At 46.8% G+C, this 13,456-nt stretch overlaps 1 protein-coding gene across 1 annotated transcript; it reads right to left on the bottom strand.

The window, feature by feature from the left end:
• Positions 1–701: 701 nt before the first annotated feature.
• On the bottom strand, positions 702–2,066 carry NPPB (natriuretic peptide B). Its single transcript, XM_055583596.1, has 3 exons — positions 1,935–2,066; positions 1,414–1,660; positions 702–882 (listed from the first exon to the last, which is right to left on the bottom strand). The coding sequence occupies exons 1-3, from the start codon at positions 2,058–2,060 to the stop codon at positions 866–868; spliced, it is 390 nt and encodes a 129-aa protein (XP_055439571.1). The 5' UTR covers positions 2,061–2,066; the 3' UTR covers positions 702–865.
• Positions 2,067–13,456: the final 11,390 nt, after the last annotated feature.

Below are 13,456 nucleotides of genomic sequence, written 5' to 3'. Positions count from 1 at the left end.
AGGGCACTCTGAAATGCTGGGCCTCTTTCAGGCACTTCTATGCTTGTGGGCTCAGAAAATGAAAATGCTATTAAACTCAGGGTTTTGAAGTCACCTTTCCAGGATGACATCAGGAATTGAAGGCCTGAACCTGAGGTTGGAGGCAGGAGGGAGAACTCACTCATCAGGAATGCAAATGAGCCAGCATCCCTCTCTCTCTCTCTCTCTCTCTCTGATACACACACAAACAGACACACACACACACACACACACACTGCCCTCGATCTCTGAGAGCTTCTAGAAACAACAAATATACGGAGAGTGCCTCCAGTCACAGAATTCTAGGCAGAAGGAAGGCTATTGTCAAGGGGCAAATAACCTGCCACACACCCTCATGCAGCAGGAATACATCAGGGTCCATTCAGCTCCCACAGAGAAACTGTCAGGCTTTCAAAAGTAGTTTCTGGAAAGTGTCTCAAGTGTCTGAGGTGTTTAGAGATATTTCCAAACAAGAAAAAAAAAACTTTCAAGAAAAGTAGTCCCCCTCCCACCAACTGCTTGATCATCAGCCCTTGAAGCTGTGTCCCCACCCCACCATTAAGTGGACACCTTTGGGACTTGCAAGAAAACACAGGTTTTTTGTTGTTGTTGTTGTTTTTAAATGATGCCTTATTTTTTTTAAACACTGAGACAAATGAATTTCAAAAGGAAAAAGCTATAATACTGACTTTATTTCATCATGGAAAATTTGTGTCCAAAGATAAGAACCATCTTATATAAAACAACCAAATAAATAAATAAATAAAAATAAATAGGAGTTGCTTCCAAGGGGATCAGGGGTTGATGGAGAATCAGATGCAGCCATATCTGCAGCCAGGACCTCCTCTTAGTACCTCCTCAGCACTGTGGGGGGAAAAGAGAGGGTGATGATGACTTTGAGGTGGGAGACAGGCAGGATCTGAGCTTGCCCTCACCCTGTGCCACCCCTGCCACCCCCCTCTTCAGTTCATCTGCATGTTTGGGGCTTTGGAATAACCCATCTCCCTGGACCTCCCCTTCCTCCTTGTAAACCGGGGATTACCATCCCCCCTGGTGACCTTCCCCTCTTCCTTCGCAGCTTTAGACAGTTCAGGGGAAACCAGGAGGAAAAATGTTAACTATTCTCTGCTCCAAGGAGGGCCTGCTGAATAGTGACTGAATTACATCCTAAGGTGATTCTGCCCCTTTCAGTCAGAGGCAGGAGGTGGATAGAAGCGGCTCCCAGACATGATAATGAATGTTGTCCAAATTTAATATTCCCAGAAAGGCATGCCTTGGCCCTGAGGACTGCCAGCAAAGAAGAGTGATGTTCTTTGTTCAAAATTTGGTCTCCTGAGACATCGGACCCAGAAGTGGCTCTAATGATGTGCAGTTGGAATGGGGATAGGTGCTCACCGTTGCAGCCCAGGCCGCTGAGGGAGCCGATACGGTCCAGCCTCCGTCCAAAGCAGCCAGAGTCGCGCATCATCTTGGGGCCCCGCAGGGCCCGGAGGATGCTGTGGTGGGGCCCGAGGAACCCCGCGGGGGCTGCCGCCGGGGAATCCCAGGTTTCTTCCAGGCCCTGGCCCTGCTGGAGGGGCTCCACGCGCAGCTGCTCCGCCTGCAGCTCCGAGACCCTGTCCCGTAGACGGTCCAGCAGCTCCTGCAATGCACGGTGGGGGAGTCAGAGCTTCAGAAACCCGCACCTGGGCCCAGCCGCCCTCGACGGCGCCAAAGCGATCCAACCGCGCTGAGTACCGGCTTCCGGCACCCAGTCTCGCCATTTTCTGATTCCCTTTCTGATTCTCATATCACTAATTCCCTAGGGAGGGTGGGGACCTCTTGGGATGTAAGTAGCGGGGTGGATGGGGACCCGTTAATCGCTGCTGTTCGCGCCCTCCTGGCGAACCGGGTTTACACAGTTCAGCAGCGCTCACCTGTAACCCAGGTAGTTCCGAGACCGGGCCGGGGCCACCCACCGGGTGCGAACGACATCCTAGCAGCGACAGGTGCAAGAAGAGGAGAAGCAGGAGCGCCCGGGACAGCGCCGTCTGGGGGTCCATGTCGCTGGCGGTGCGGATAGAGGTTGCGGCCGCGGCTGCTTCGCTGGGTTGCGCTTCACGTCTCACCTTCTGAAAGTGCCCGGTGGGCGCTCTCCCGGATCCTTGGGCAACAGCGGCCTTTTATTCCTGGTCCTGGGAGCCTGGCCGGCCCTGCCTCTCTGGGTTATCTCTGATTTATCGGCCGCATTCCGGCCCGACCCGCTGAGCTCAGGGCGGGGGAATGCACCTCTCCGCGCCGAGGGGGTGGAGGTTGGGGAGAGCAGGCCTTGTATAGAAATGGGCCTGACCGGGAGCTGGAACGCGTGCCCGGGGTGGGGGGCGGGGGGGGGCGGTTGGAGGTGTGGGATGCGGGAGTGGGGGCGTAGGCAGGGAGGGGTAGACACCAATAGGTCCTTCGTCTCTCTCTGCTTCCTTTCCTGCGAAACCTCCGGGGGCATTAGCGTGGATTTTTTTTCTTTCCTCCCCACCCCCATTCCTGGATTGAGCAGAGAGAACCCCAGCGATCAGAGACTCGACGCAAATGCCGGGCGCACGAGGTGACTCACAAAGAACAGCCCCAGCCAACACCCCATCACTGCAGCGCGTCTTCCCTCCCCGCCTGGAACTCGGCACCCCGCCTGGAAGCGCGCAAGCCTGCAACTCTGCCCTGCGCCAGACCGCCGGTCCCCAGGGCGCGCTGACCGCTGTCCGTGGTTCTGATCACGCTGAGCCACCAACGCAAGAGTTCTTGCTCTCCTCAACTCCCGTCTTGCCAGAAAGACAAGCACGGGGCAGGGGCCAAGAGACGCCTGAGACCCCCTCCCCGCCCTCTCACGTCCTCCTGCACTAGGATGCTAATTCTCCAGTGTCACCTGATTAAAAGTCTGGGTATGACAAGGAACTTCTGGAATGCTGACCCTTCTTCCGTCCCTTAAAGGGTAGAGCTGATTTGACAGGAATTTTGAGAGGCAAAGCCCAGAGATGAAGTCATTCAGGAATGCCTTCTATCACATCTCCTCCAGGTGCCAACACCTCCTCTCCCCCACCAAGCCAACATAACGGAAAAAGCAGGGATGACTGCAAGATGGTTATCTATTTAGTGGGACACTATGGGTGTGAAGGAGTGTCTTCTGCAGTGCCTCCTTCAACTGGTCGTCCAGGATCTCATTCCCATTTGCAGATCTGGTCTGCAATTTGCAGGTCTGGGCCTCCTGCCTGTGATAGCAAAAGGGGCTCCAAGGGGAACATGGCCCTGGGAAGAGAAACAGCCGATTAAATCCCCCTTAAAGTGTGCATGACTGATGTCACCTCCCCTTCCAGATAACTTGTGTTGGCAAGCATCAGGATGAGGGAGAAGGGTTGTTCAGTAAAGGAACGGTGTTGTGACAAAAGTAGAGAAAGGGGCAGAAGCTGGGACCACTAAGCAAATCTTGCCTGAAAAATAGCACCTCCCAGGTATTGAGTGAGAAAATTGTTATTATTGTTCTTCACTTTTGTGGATAAGGAAACTGAGCTCAGAAAAATTAATGTACTTTTTTTCTTTTATTTTTTACAGCAAAATTGATTTTTTTACTTTAATCAAGGTACAATTGATTTACTTAGTTTCAGGTGTATAACATAGTGATTTAATATTTTTATAGATTATACTCCATTTAAAGTTATAAAATATTAGCTATATTCCATATACCATGTATTACATCCTTGTATCATATCAGTTTATACCTAGTAGTATACCTCTTAATACCCTACTCCTATTTTCACCTCCCCCATCCCACTCCCTAATGGCAGCCACTAGTTTGTTCTCTGTACCTCTGGGTCTATTTCTATTTTGCTATATCATTCATTTGTTTTATTTTTTTTAGATTCTACATAGAAATAAAAACAAATAGTATTTGTCTTTCATGGCTGTACCAGTTTACATTCCCACTGACAGTGCATCAAGGTTCCCTTTTCTCCACATTGTCGCCAACATTTTTTATTTGTGGTCTTTTTGATGATAGCCATTCTGACAGGTGTGAGGTGATATCTTATTGTAGTTTTGGTTTGCATTTCTCCACTAATGATGTTAAGCATTTTTTCATGTGCCTCTTGGCCATCTGAATGCCTTCTTTGGGAAAACATCAATCAGGTCTTCTCACCATTTTTCCATCAGATTTTAAAAATATTGACTTGTATGAGCTATTTGTTTGTTTTGGATATGAACCTCTTATCAGACACATCATTTGCAAATATTTTCTCCCATTCAATATCGTGAATCATGAAGTCGCTCAGTCATGTCCAATTCTTTGTGATCCCATGGACTGTAGCCCACCAGGCTCCTCCATCCATGGAATTTTTAGGTTGTCTTAATCTATTTTCTTAAGATCACACAATTGACAAGTGCTAAAACCTGGATTCTAACCTAGGTAGTCTGATTTTTAGACCTGAAGCTCTTAATCACTGCCAGGGTGATTGTTAGGTGTTTCTACTAAAGAAAAATTAGATTACCCTATGGTCATTTCTAAAGTTACAGAAAGCTGTGCAGTGAAGTATGTGTAAGTCTGGTCCCTGACACAAGGGGAAGGAGGTCAAGCAGAGGCAAGTTCAGCATTTTACAGATAAAGATGGGGGAGAGATAAGGGCTGTGTAAACATGTCAGTCCTGGAAATATTCTGGGAGCTGGAACAGAGTGTGCGTGTGTATGTGTGTGTGTGTGTGCACATGCACACATGCACACCAAAGGCAGAATATCCAGAAGTTAAATGGCGGAGAGAGACAACAAAAGACAGCCAAGAGCAGAGCTGGGACTTAAGACTGGGGCTGCTGAGGGTGTAGAGAATCCCTAGAGCTGGAAGTCATGAGATTAAGGGTTGGGAGCAAGACAGAGTCCATCAACCAATACCTTTCAAGAACTGATTCTGTATCTAGCCTGAGCCTTGCCTTGCTCTTCTGCAAAATGGGCATATGCTCCCTCCTTTCACGGACTAAAAGGGAGAAAAAAGTGTCTTTGAAAGTCAATAGCAGTGTGAAAAGAGCCAAAGAATTCAGAAGACATATAAGAGTTCATCTTTGCTTCAAAGGAGATTCTGTCTCAATGGGGAGACAGAGCCATTCCAGGGGAAAATGATAAAGTGCTGAGCACTCTGACTGAACCCCTATCTTCTTCCGGGGAGGGGATTGTGGGAGAAGACTTTAGGGCAGACACAAGACTGAATACACACTCCAGGGACTTCTGCCCAGGGAAGGACAACTCTTACAACAGATCATCTCCATCAACATTTATTGAATGCCTACTCTGTGCCATGCACTTTTCTACTTCTATTTAATGGAGCTATGTCATAGCACTACCACCCAAGGATTAAATGAGATGGATATGTGGTAAGCTGAATAAGAGCCTCCCTAAGATGTATATATCAAAATTCTCAAATCTCTATGCCTTTGAGGAGCATACAGTGTAGGGAGAGAAACAGACAGTCACAGGCCCCCAGGGTAAGGTGGTGACTGATCCAACAATGAGACCTGGGTGCTCTGGGAACGTGGCAGAAACACTCAGTTGAGGAGACAGCTTCCTAGAGAAGGTGATTCTTGGCTAATGCTTAATAAGAATGGGTCAGCCATGAGAGAGGAGATGAGGAGGGTTCCAGGGAGAACTAGGGGGCTGGTTAAGTGTTCAACTACCTCTCCTAGCATCTTAGTTCATTCAGTCTTCTGTATGAACTAGGAATACCATAGATTGGGTGGATTAAACAACAGAAATTTATATCTCTTAGTTCTGGAGACTGGGAAATACAAGAATCAAGGTGCGGGCAGATTCAGTGTCTGGCGAGAGCTCATAAGTTGTCTTCATTGAAACCCCACAGGACAGAAGGGGTGAAGGAGATATATGGGTTTCTTTTAAAGATTCTTTGATGTGGACCATTTTTAAAGTCTTTACTGAGTTTGTTACAATATTGCTTTTGCTTTAAGTTTCATTTTTTGACAAAGAGGCATTTGGGATCCTAGATCCCAGATCAGGAATCGAACCCACACCCCCTGCATTGAAAGGCAAAGTCCCAACCACTGGGCCACCAGGAAAGTCCCAGCGGGGTCTTTTTTATAGATCCCATTCACAAGGGCTCCACCTTCATGTCTTAATCACCTCCTCAAACCCTACCTCCTAACACCACCACATTGGGGGTTAAGTTTCAACATATGAACTTCAGTTCAGTTCAGTTCAGTTCAGTCGCTCAGTCATGTCCGACTCTTTGTGACCCCATGAATTGCAGCACGCCAAGCCTCCTTGTCCATCACCAACTCCTGGAGTTAACTCAAACTCATGTCCATCGAGTTGGTGATGCCATCCAGCCATCTTATCCTCTGTTGTCCCCTTCTCCTCCTGCCCCCAATCCCTCCCAGCATCAGAGTCTTTTCCAATGAGTCAACTCTTCACATGAGGTGGCCAAAGTATTGGAGTTTTAGCTTTAACATCATTCCTTCCAAAGAACACCCAGCACTGATCTTCTTTGGAATGGACTGTTTGGATCTCCTTGCAATCCAAGGGACTCTCAAGAGTCTTCTCCAACACCACAGTTCAAAAGCATCAATTCTTTGGCGCTCAGCTTTCTTGACAGTCCAACTCTCACATCCATGCATGATTACTGGAAAAACCATAACCTTGACTAGACAGATCTTTGTTGGCAAAGTAATGTCTCTGCTTTGGAGGGATACAAACATTCAGTCTATAGCACCTAGGCCCTTGGCAGAAGGAAAAAGATGCAAGAAAGAAAGGTTTGGGATAGCTGATCCCATCAGGGAGTGTGGCTTGGCTGTATTATGCTGAGTTACTTCCCTACAGCTTCTCTTCACACCTTACTTCTAGCACAGCCCTGGGCAGCTATGGGGCAGCATAAGAACACTGGGCACCCAGGGACAGGGAAAGGTGGGGCAAGGAGGACTGCCCCCGGAGTCAGCAGCTGGCAAGACTCTGCCTACTGCTATCTCACTGAATAGCATTATGCAAGTCCTTTCTATGGGCTGGGATTCTGTTTCCCCTTGTGCAGAAAGATGAAATTAGACAAAAACGTTATTATAGTCAACTACCCCTACCTAGTTCTTGGTTAGGTCTACTTGCCAACTCCCAGCCCCCGGCAAAACCTCCATCCTCTATGACCCTTAGACTTTCTCCAAAAGCCAGAAACCACCCACAGAGAGGCTGTCAGATCCTTCACAGCAGTGGCAGCCCTGTGTGTGTGTGTGTGTGCATGTATGGTGAAGGTGCTTTAGAAACCAATCTGAGTGTGTAGATTGTCTCTGCTCTTGGAGTGAACTTCTAGACTTATGGTTAGCAGAGGAAGGTCTGAGTTTGGTAGCCTGGAAGAAAATAGCTATTAACTCTTCCTACTCCATGTCTAGCTTCCCAGGTGGTGCAATGGTAAAGAATCTGCCTGCCAATTCAGTAGACAAAAGAGACATAGGTTTGATCCCTGGGTCAGGAAGATCCCCTGGAGAAAGAAATAGCAACCCACTCCAGTATTCTTACCTGGAGAATCCCATGGACAGAGGAACCTGGCTGGCTGCAGTCCATGCAGTCACAAAAGAGTCAGACACAACCGAGCTTGCATCCGAAGTCCAGCTTCAACAACAATATTCAAAGCATCTGACTATGGTTGCCTGTGTGTCGCAGGGTAATAGTCTCTCTCTCTCCCCTTTTCTCCCTGTCTCTCCTTTATTCCCCTCTCTTTCTCATTGTTATAACCTCAAAAGGAAAAAAGAATTCTGAAAGGGTCACCTCATCCCTCCCCTCACCTCCAAAAAGGGTTGTATTCATTATTTGTCCCCATAGCTGACATTCTAGTGACATCACTGGGGCCCCTGGACTCAGCAAACCTTGAAGTCAATTTACTTTCAATGAATAAATATACCCCTCCTTTGCCTAGACCAATTTAAGTTAAATTTCTATCACTTCTGTCTCAAAAATTCCTAACTGACACAGTCCCCAAAAGAAACGGCAAATCTTCTTCTTAGAAGTGTATCTGGAGAACAAGCTATCTCAGCCCTGGGTAACAGCCCAAGGTCTAGAGCCTGTGCAGACTAAAGTACTGAGCACTGTCCAATTTAACCCCCTCCTCTTGTAATGTGAGTTAATCCCCATGGTCAGACAGAAAGAAGAAAACACATTCAATAACTTTCCAAAAGGCTGGAAAGTCTGAGCTGTCTCAGCAGGTGGGAGGGATACAGAAGGAAGGATGAGAGAATCCACCCCAGAATCCACACCCTACAGGAGTTCTGTCCTGGCACAGTGGGGAGAGCTGGAGGAATTAGAAGGTCCAAAGACTGCCTTCAAGTTGCTACAGTCTTAACAGGCAGACAGACTTCCCCCTTCAGCAGGTTGAGGAGGGGTCCTTAAGAAGCAGGACTGAGGTCGTACATGTTGACCCCCACCGACCAACTGGACATTTGTGCATCTTGTGATGCTGAGCCAGAGACACCATGGGAAAGAGGTCCCTCTGCCTCCTGAGGCGGTTCCCTCCCAAGGTTGTCTTGGTCCAGGAATCTCACCTCCTTCCCACAGGAAACAAGACAAAGGATTATCTTAGCTCAGAGCTGGGAGCCTGGAAGTGGGTGTGACAACCGTTCTCTGGCCCTGCTAATCCAGGAGGGACATGGGGTCTGCACTCAGACCCCATGTTTTCTGCTTTCTGTCTGACTACGGGGATCAACTCACATTACAAGAGGAGAAAATTAAATTGGACAGTGCTCAGCAATTTTGTCTACAAAGGTTCTAGACCTAGGGCTGTCACCAAGGGCTGAGATACCTTGTTCTTAAGATACATTTCTAAGCAAAGGTATGCAGTTTCTTTTGGGAACTGCATCAGTTAGGAATCTTTGAGAAGTGATAGAAATTTAACTTAAATTGGTCTAGGGGATGCGGCTCTTAACCTCTGAGGGTGGTGGCAGGGCATTGGCTTCACCCAGCCTGTCTGGTTTGAAGGCTCAAGGTCAGTTAAAGGACTGGTTTTGGCTTCAGGGAAAAAAGCCATGTTGGGGAGCCCCTGGAGAGATGCTCCATGGCCCAAGCAGCTGACCTCACTGGGTCAGGAGCTGACCCTGGACAAGCTTGTGCCCTGTCTCTAGGTGGGAGAGGCTGTTCCCAGACCTGGGACTCCCTAATTAAACAAACGTCTCCTCCTATCTAGACTGGCTGGGATAGAGAGCATTAATGAGCTGAGGAAATGGCAACCCACTCCAGTACTCTTGCCTGGAAAATCCCATGGACAGAGGAGCCTGGTACTTTACAGTCCACGGGGTCACAAAGAGTTGGACACGACTGAGCAACTTCTTTTCTTCACTTTTTTTAATGAGCTGAGGCCAGGAGCTGACTCCTCGAGGACTCTTTCAGGAGGGGAATTCCTGGGTAGCACAGCTCAGCCCAGTAAACTGGGGTGTCTTTACCCTAAAATATTAGTCCCATGTTGTCTGACACTCAAACTTATCTGGACATCCTATATTGTTCTGTGTTCAATCTGGCAACAGGACATGCGGAGAGGAGAGTGGGGCTTGGGGGCTGCTCTCTTACCCGGCTTCTTCTGTCTGCAGGTAGTGGATGTGGGAATCAGAATAAAGGGAGTTCTCCAATTTTCATTAGCATCCCCACCCAGTTCCACCTCACTGTGCTTGGATATCCACCACCGGCCTTCACTGTGAGGGTCTCCAGCTGTCTGTCCTCAAGAGCGCTGACATCCTGGGTCTGACCACCTCACCGCTGTCTGGGGCGAGACAGTGCAGCCCTTGACTGAGAGGATGGAGAGGATTCTGCTGCACGATAGTACTGACCCGCAGCCCAGGGGGCTAACTACGGGACCGGACCTCTGCAGGTGCAGCAGGCCAGCATGCCTCCCCCTCATCGCCATCATCAATCAATCGGCAGGGTCCTTGTGCCCCACCCCTCCTCCAGTATCAGGAGAAAGAGCACAGGCTCACAACCCGACACCCCCCTTCCCATTCCCACACCATCTGCCCTGCCTGGTCACTGAGCTTCTGGCTCTGTGGAAGCCACATCCCCTTGGGGCCTCAGTCTCCTCATCCAACCTTCGGAGGTGGGGCAGAGGGATGGACAAGATTCCAGCACCCTTGGTACCAAGAGCTGTGCCACCTCAGGATAGTCACAGACTTCTCTGTGCTGCTATTTTTCCATCCATGAAATAGGAACATGTGGTCTTGTGTGAGGATTAAGGGACTTCCATGGCGGCTCAGTGGTTAAAAAATACACCTGTAATGCAGGAGATGCAGGAGACACAGGTTCCGTCCCTGGATCAGGAAGATCCCCTGGAAGAGGAAATGGCAACACACTCCAGTATTCTTGCCTGGAGAATCCCATGAACAGAGGAGCCTGGCAGGCTACAGTCCAAGGGGTCAAAATGAGTCGGACACGACTGAAGGGACTGAGTACCCGTGTGTGCACGTGAGGATAAAAGGAGAATGCCAAGCAGATACAATCTTTCAGAAACCTTGGCTGCTGTGTTGGCTGTTTTCCAATCCCTGTGCTCTGCGTTTCCCCATAGTGCCATCTTAGACAATGGTTTTTGGAACTTCCATCCTGTCCTTGCAGGAAAGACCATGGAATTTTTCCCTAGAGATCTTTAATGTTATGACTCAACATTTTAAAACATTTATCAAACTAACTGTGTTTGGCTTATGTTAGGCTCTTGGTCTTGAGTGGTCCTTTTGCAAGTGAGCATTCTCTAAAATTCCCGTAGTCAAACAGCTTAGTTTCTTCTTGGAACTTGGTGCCCTTTCTGCTCAGCATCAGCTCAAGGTAGAGTTTGCTTTTCCTGCACATTTAGTTCATCGTCACCTTCTTTCTTGGGACAGAGTTCCACTCCCACTAGGCAGATAAAGCATTTTAGGTAAGAGTGGAATAAAGAACAGAATGGAATTTAACTTCATCCTTCCTTTAAAATCCAGCCCACAGGTCACGGGGCTTCCTTGTTGGCTCAGATAGTAAAGAATCCACCAGCAACGCAGGGGATCTGGATTTGATCCCTGAGTTGGGAAGATCCCCTGGAGAAGGGAATGGCTACCCACTCCAGTTTATTTGCCTGGAAAATCCCATCAACAGAGGAGCCTGGAGGGCTACAGTCTATGGGGTTGCAGAGTTGGACATGATTGAGTGACTCACACACACACACACACATCAGGTCAGGTCAGTCCCAAAGAACCAGGAGCTGTTGCTGCTGCCACTGCAGGGAAACTCTAAGCATCCCCTCCCTCCAGCTCTCTCCTTCCTCCTCCTCCTCCTCCTCCTCCTCCTCCTTTCCCCAGTGCATCTCCACTCTTGCCCTGGAAAATGCAGCCACTGGTCCCTCTCCTCATTTTACAGATGGGGAAACAGAGGCCCAGAAAGACAAAAGTCCCAGTCCAGGGTCACACAGGTAGGCAGTGATTCAACTGATTCAATCATGAGATGGACATGAGGCCAGTATCTGCCCTGCAGGGAGGCTGTAGGAACCCATGGACCAGTCTATACAAAGGACACATCATCCCGGGTGATACCCACACTCTCGGTGTACTGAAGGCTTTCTAGGGCCAGTTGCTTTTTATTTTGAACTAATTTCCAACCTATAAGGAAGTTCTGAGAATAACTGAGAGAAGTTCCATATACCCCTTACTCGGATAAAACCATTCTTTAATGTTTTGCCACATTTGTTCTGTTGCTCTCGGATCAGGTAAAATAGGACAATTAACACACAGGCAACTGAAGAAAAAAAGTAGATAAGTTAGACTTCATCAAAATTTTAAAATTTTGTGCATCAAAGACACAATCAAGAACATGAAGACAGCCCATATTTGAAAATAATTGTGGATCATATATTTAAATGTCCAGAATATATTTTAAAAACTCTTAAAACACAGCAACAAAAACACTAATAACCCATTTTTCAAATGGGCAAAGGATTTGAATAGATATTTCTGCAAAGAAGATGTACAAATGGCCAATAAACACATGAAAAGTTGCTCAGTGTCATTAGCCATTAAGGAAATGCAAATCAAATCCACAGTGAGATATCACTTTATACACTAAGATGCCTCTAATTTTTTTTTAAAAAAAGGAAGATAGTAAGGGTTGACAAGGATGTGCATAAATTAGAACTCTCATATGTGGCTAGTGGGAATGGAAAATGATGCAGCTCTTTTGGAAAGCACTTTGGTGGTTCCTCAAAAAGTTTAATAGAGTTATCATGTGATAAATGCTATACTGTTTAATATAGAGTTACCACGTAGGAAACTCTATACCATTTAATATAGACTTACCACATGAGAAACTCTATACCATTTTTTTTTTTTTTTTTGGCTCAAAAGGTAAAGTAAGAGAGCTAAACAGCAGGCATGTGAGGGTGTTTTGGCTAACACAGTCTCTCCCCCAGAGTCATTCCCTAGCCTTGGTCTTGCCTCCCAAATTCCAGCCAGACAAGTGGAATCAGAATCTAAATGAACACCAGAGTATCACCCAGATTTCAAGTTCCCTTAAGAAAGAGGCTGATTAAGAGGAATGGAGAGGATCAGAGAAGTTAAATTCAACTAACAGCTATATACCATTTAATATAGAATTACCATGTGATAAATGGTACACTGTTTAGTATAGAATTACCACATGATAAACTCTATACCATTTAATATAGAGATACCATATGATAAACTTTATACCATTCAATATAGAGTTATCATGTGACCCAGTAAATCTACTCCAATCAATACACTCTGGAAAAATGAAAATATGTCCACACAAAAACTTGTATACAAATGTTTATATTAGAGCAGCTTTATTTATCATAACTAAAAAGTGGAAGCAATTCACATGTCCATCAACTGATGAATGGATAAACAAACATAGCCTAGCCATACAATGGGATATTGTTTGGCCATAAAAGAGTAATGATGATTCTTGCTACAATATAAATGAACCTTGAAAATAATCACACTAAATGAAAGAAGCAGAAACAAAGACCATATATTATGTGATTCGGTTTCTATGAAATGTTCAGAATAGGCAAATCCATGGAGACAGGGAGGAGATTAGTGGTTGCCAGAGACTGGAAGGAGAAGGGCAATGGGGACTAGCTGCTAATGGGTACAGGGTTTCCTTTCAGGATGATGAAAATGTTCTGGAACTAGTCGTGACGGCTGCACATTTTTGTGAATATTCTCAATGTGTGGTTAAAAGATGGGATGTGAATTATATCAGTAAAAATGTGAAATTGATCTTAATTTTCTGTATTCTGAAACAATGCAACAGTGGGGTTATCTTGACCCTAAAGCTGAGGTAGGATTTCCCCCATGAAATCATATGGGACTGGGTTTTTTCTGTTGTTGTTTTTTGTTTGTTTGTTTTTGGTGTTTTGGTCTTTTTGCAGGAGTAGTTTTCTGCCTCTTCTATGGAAATAGGTTTATTTGTAAGTTCA

The sequence above is a fragment of the Bubalus kerabau genome, chromosome 5, assembly GCF_029407905.1.
Source record: "Bubalus kerabau isolate K-KA32 ecotype Philippines breed swamp buffalo chromosome 5, PCC_UOA_SB_1v2, whole genome shotgun sequence".
Taxonomy (NCBI): Eukaryota; Metazoa; Chordata; class Mammalia; order Artiodactyla; family Bovidae; genus Bubalus; species Bubalus kerabau.
This window is presented reverse-complemented; position numbering and strand designations above follow the sequence as displayed.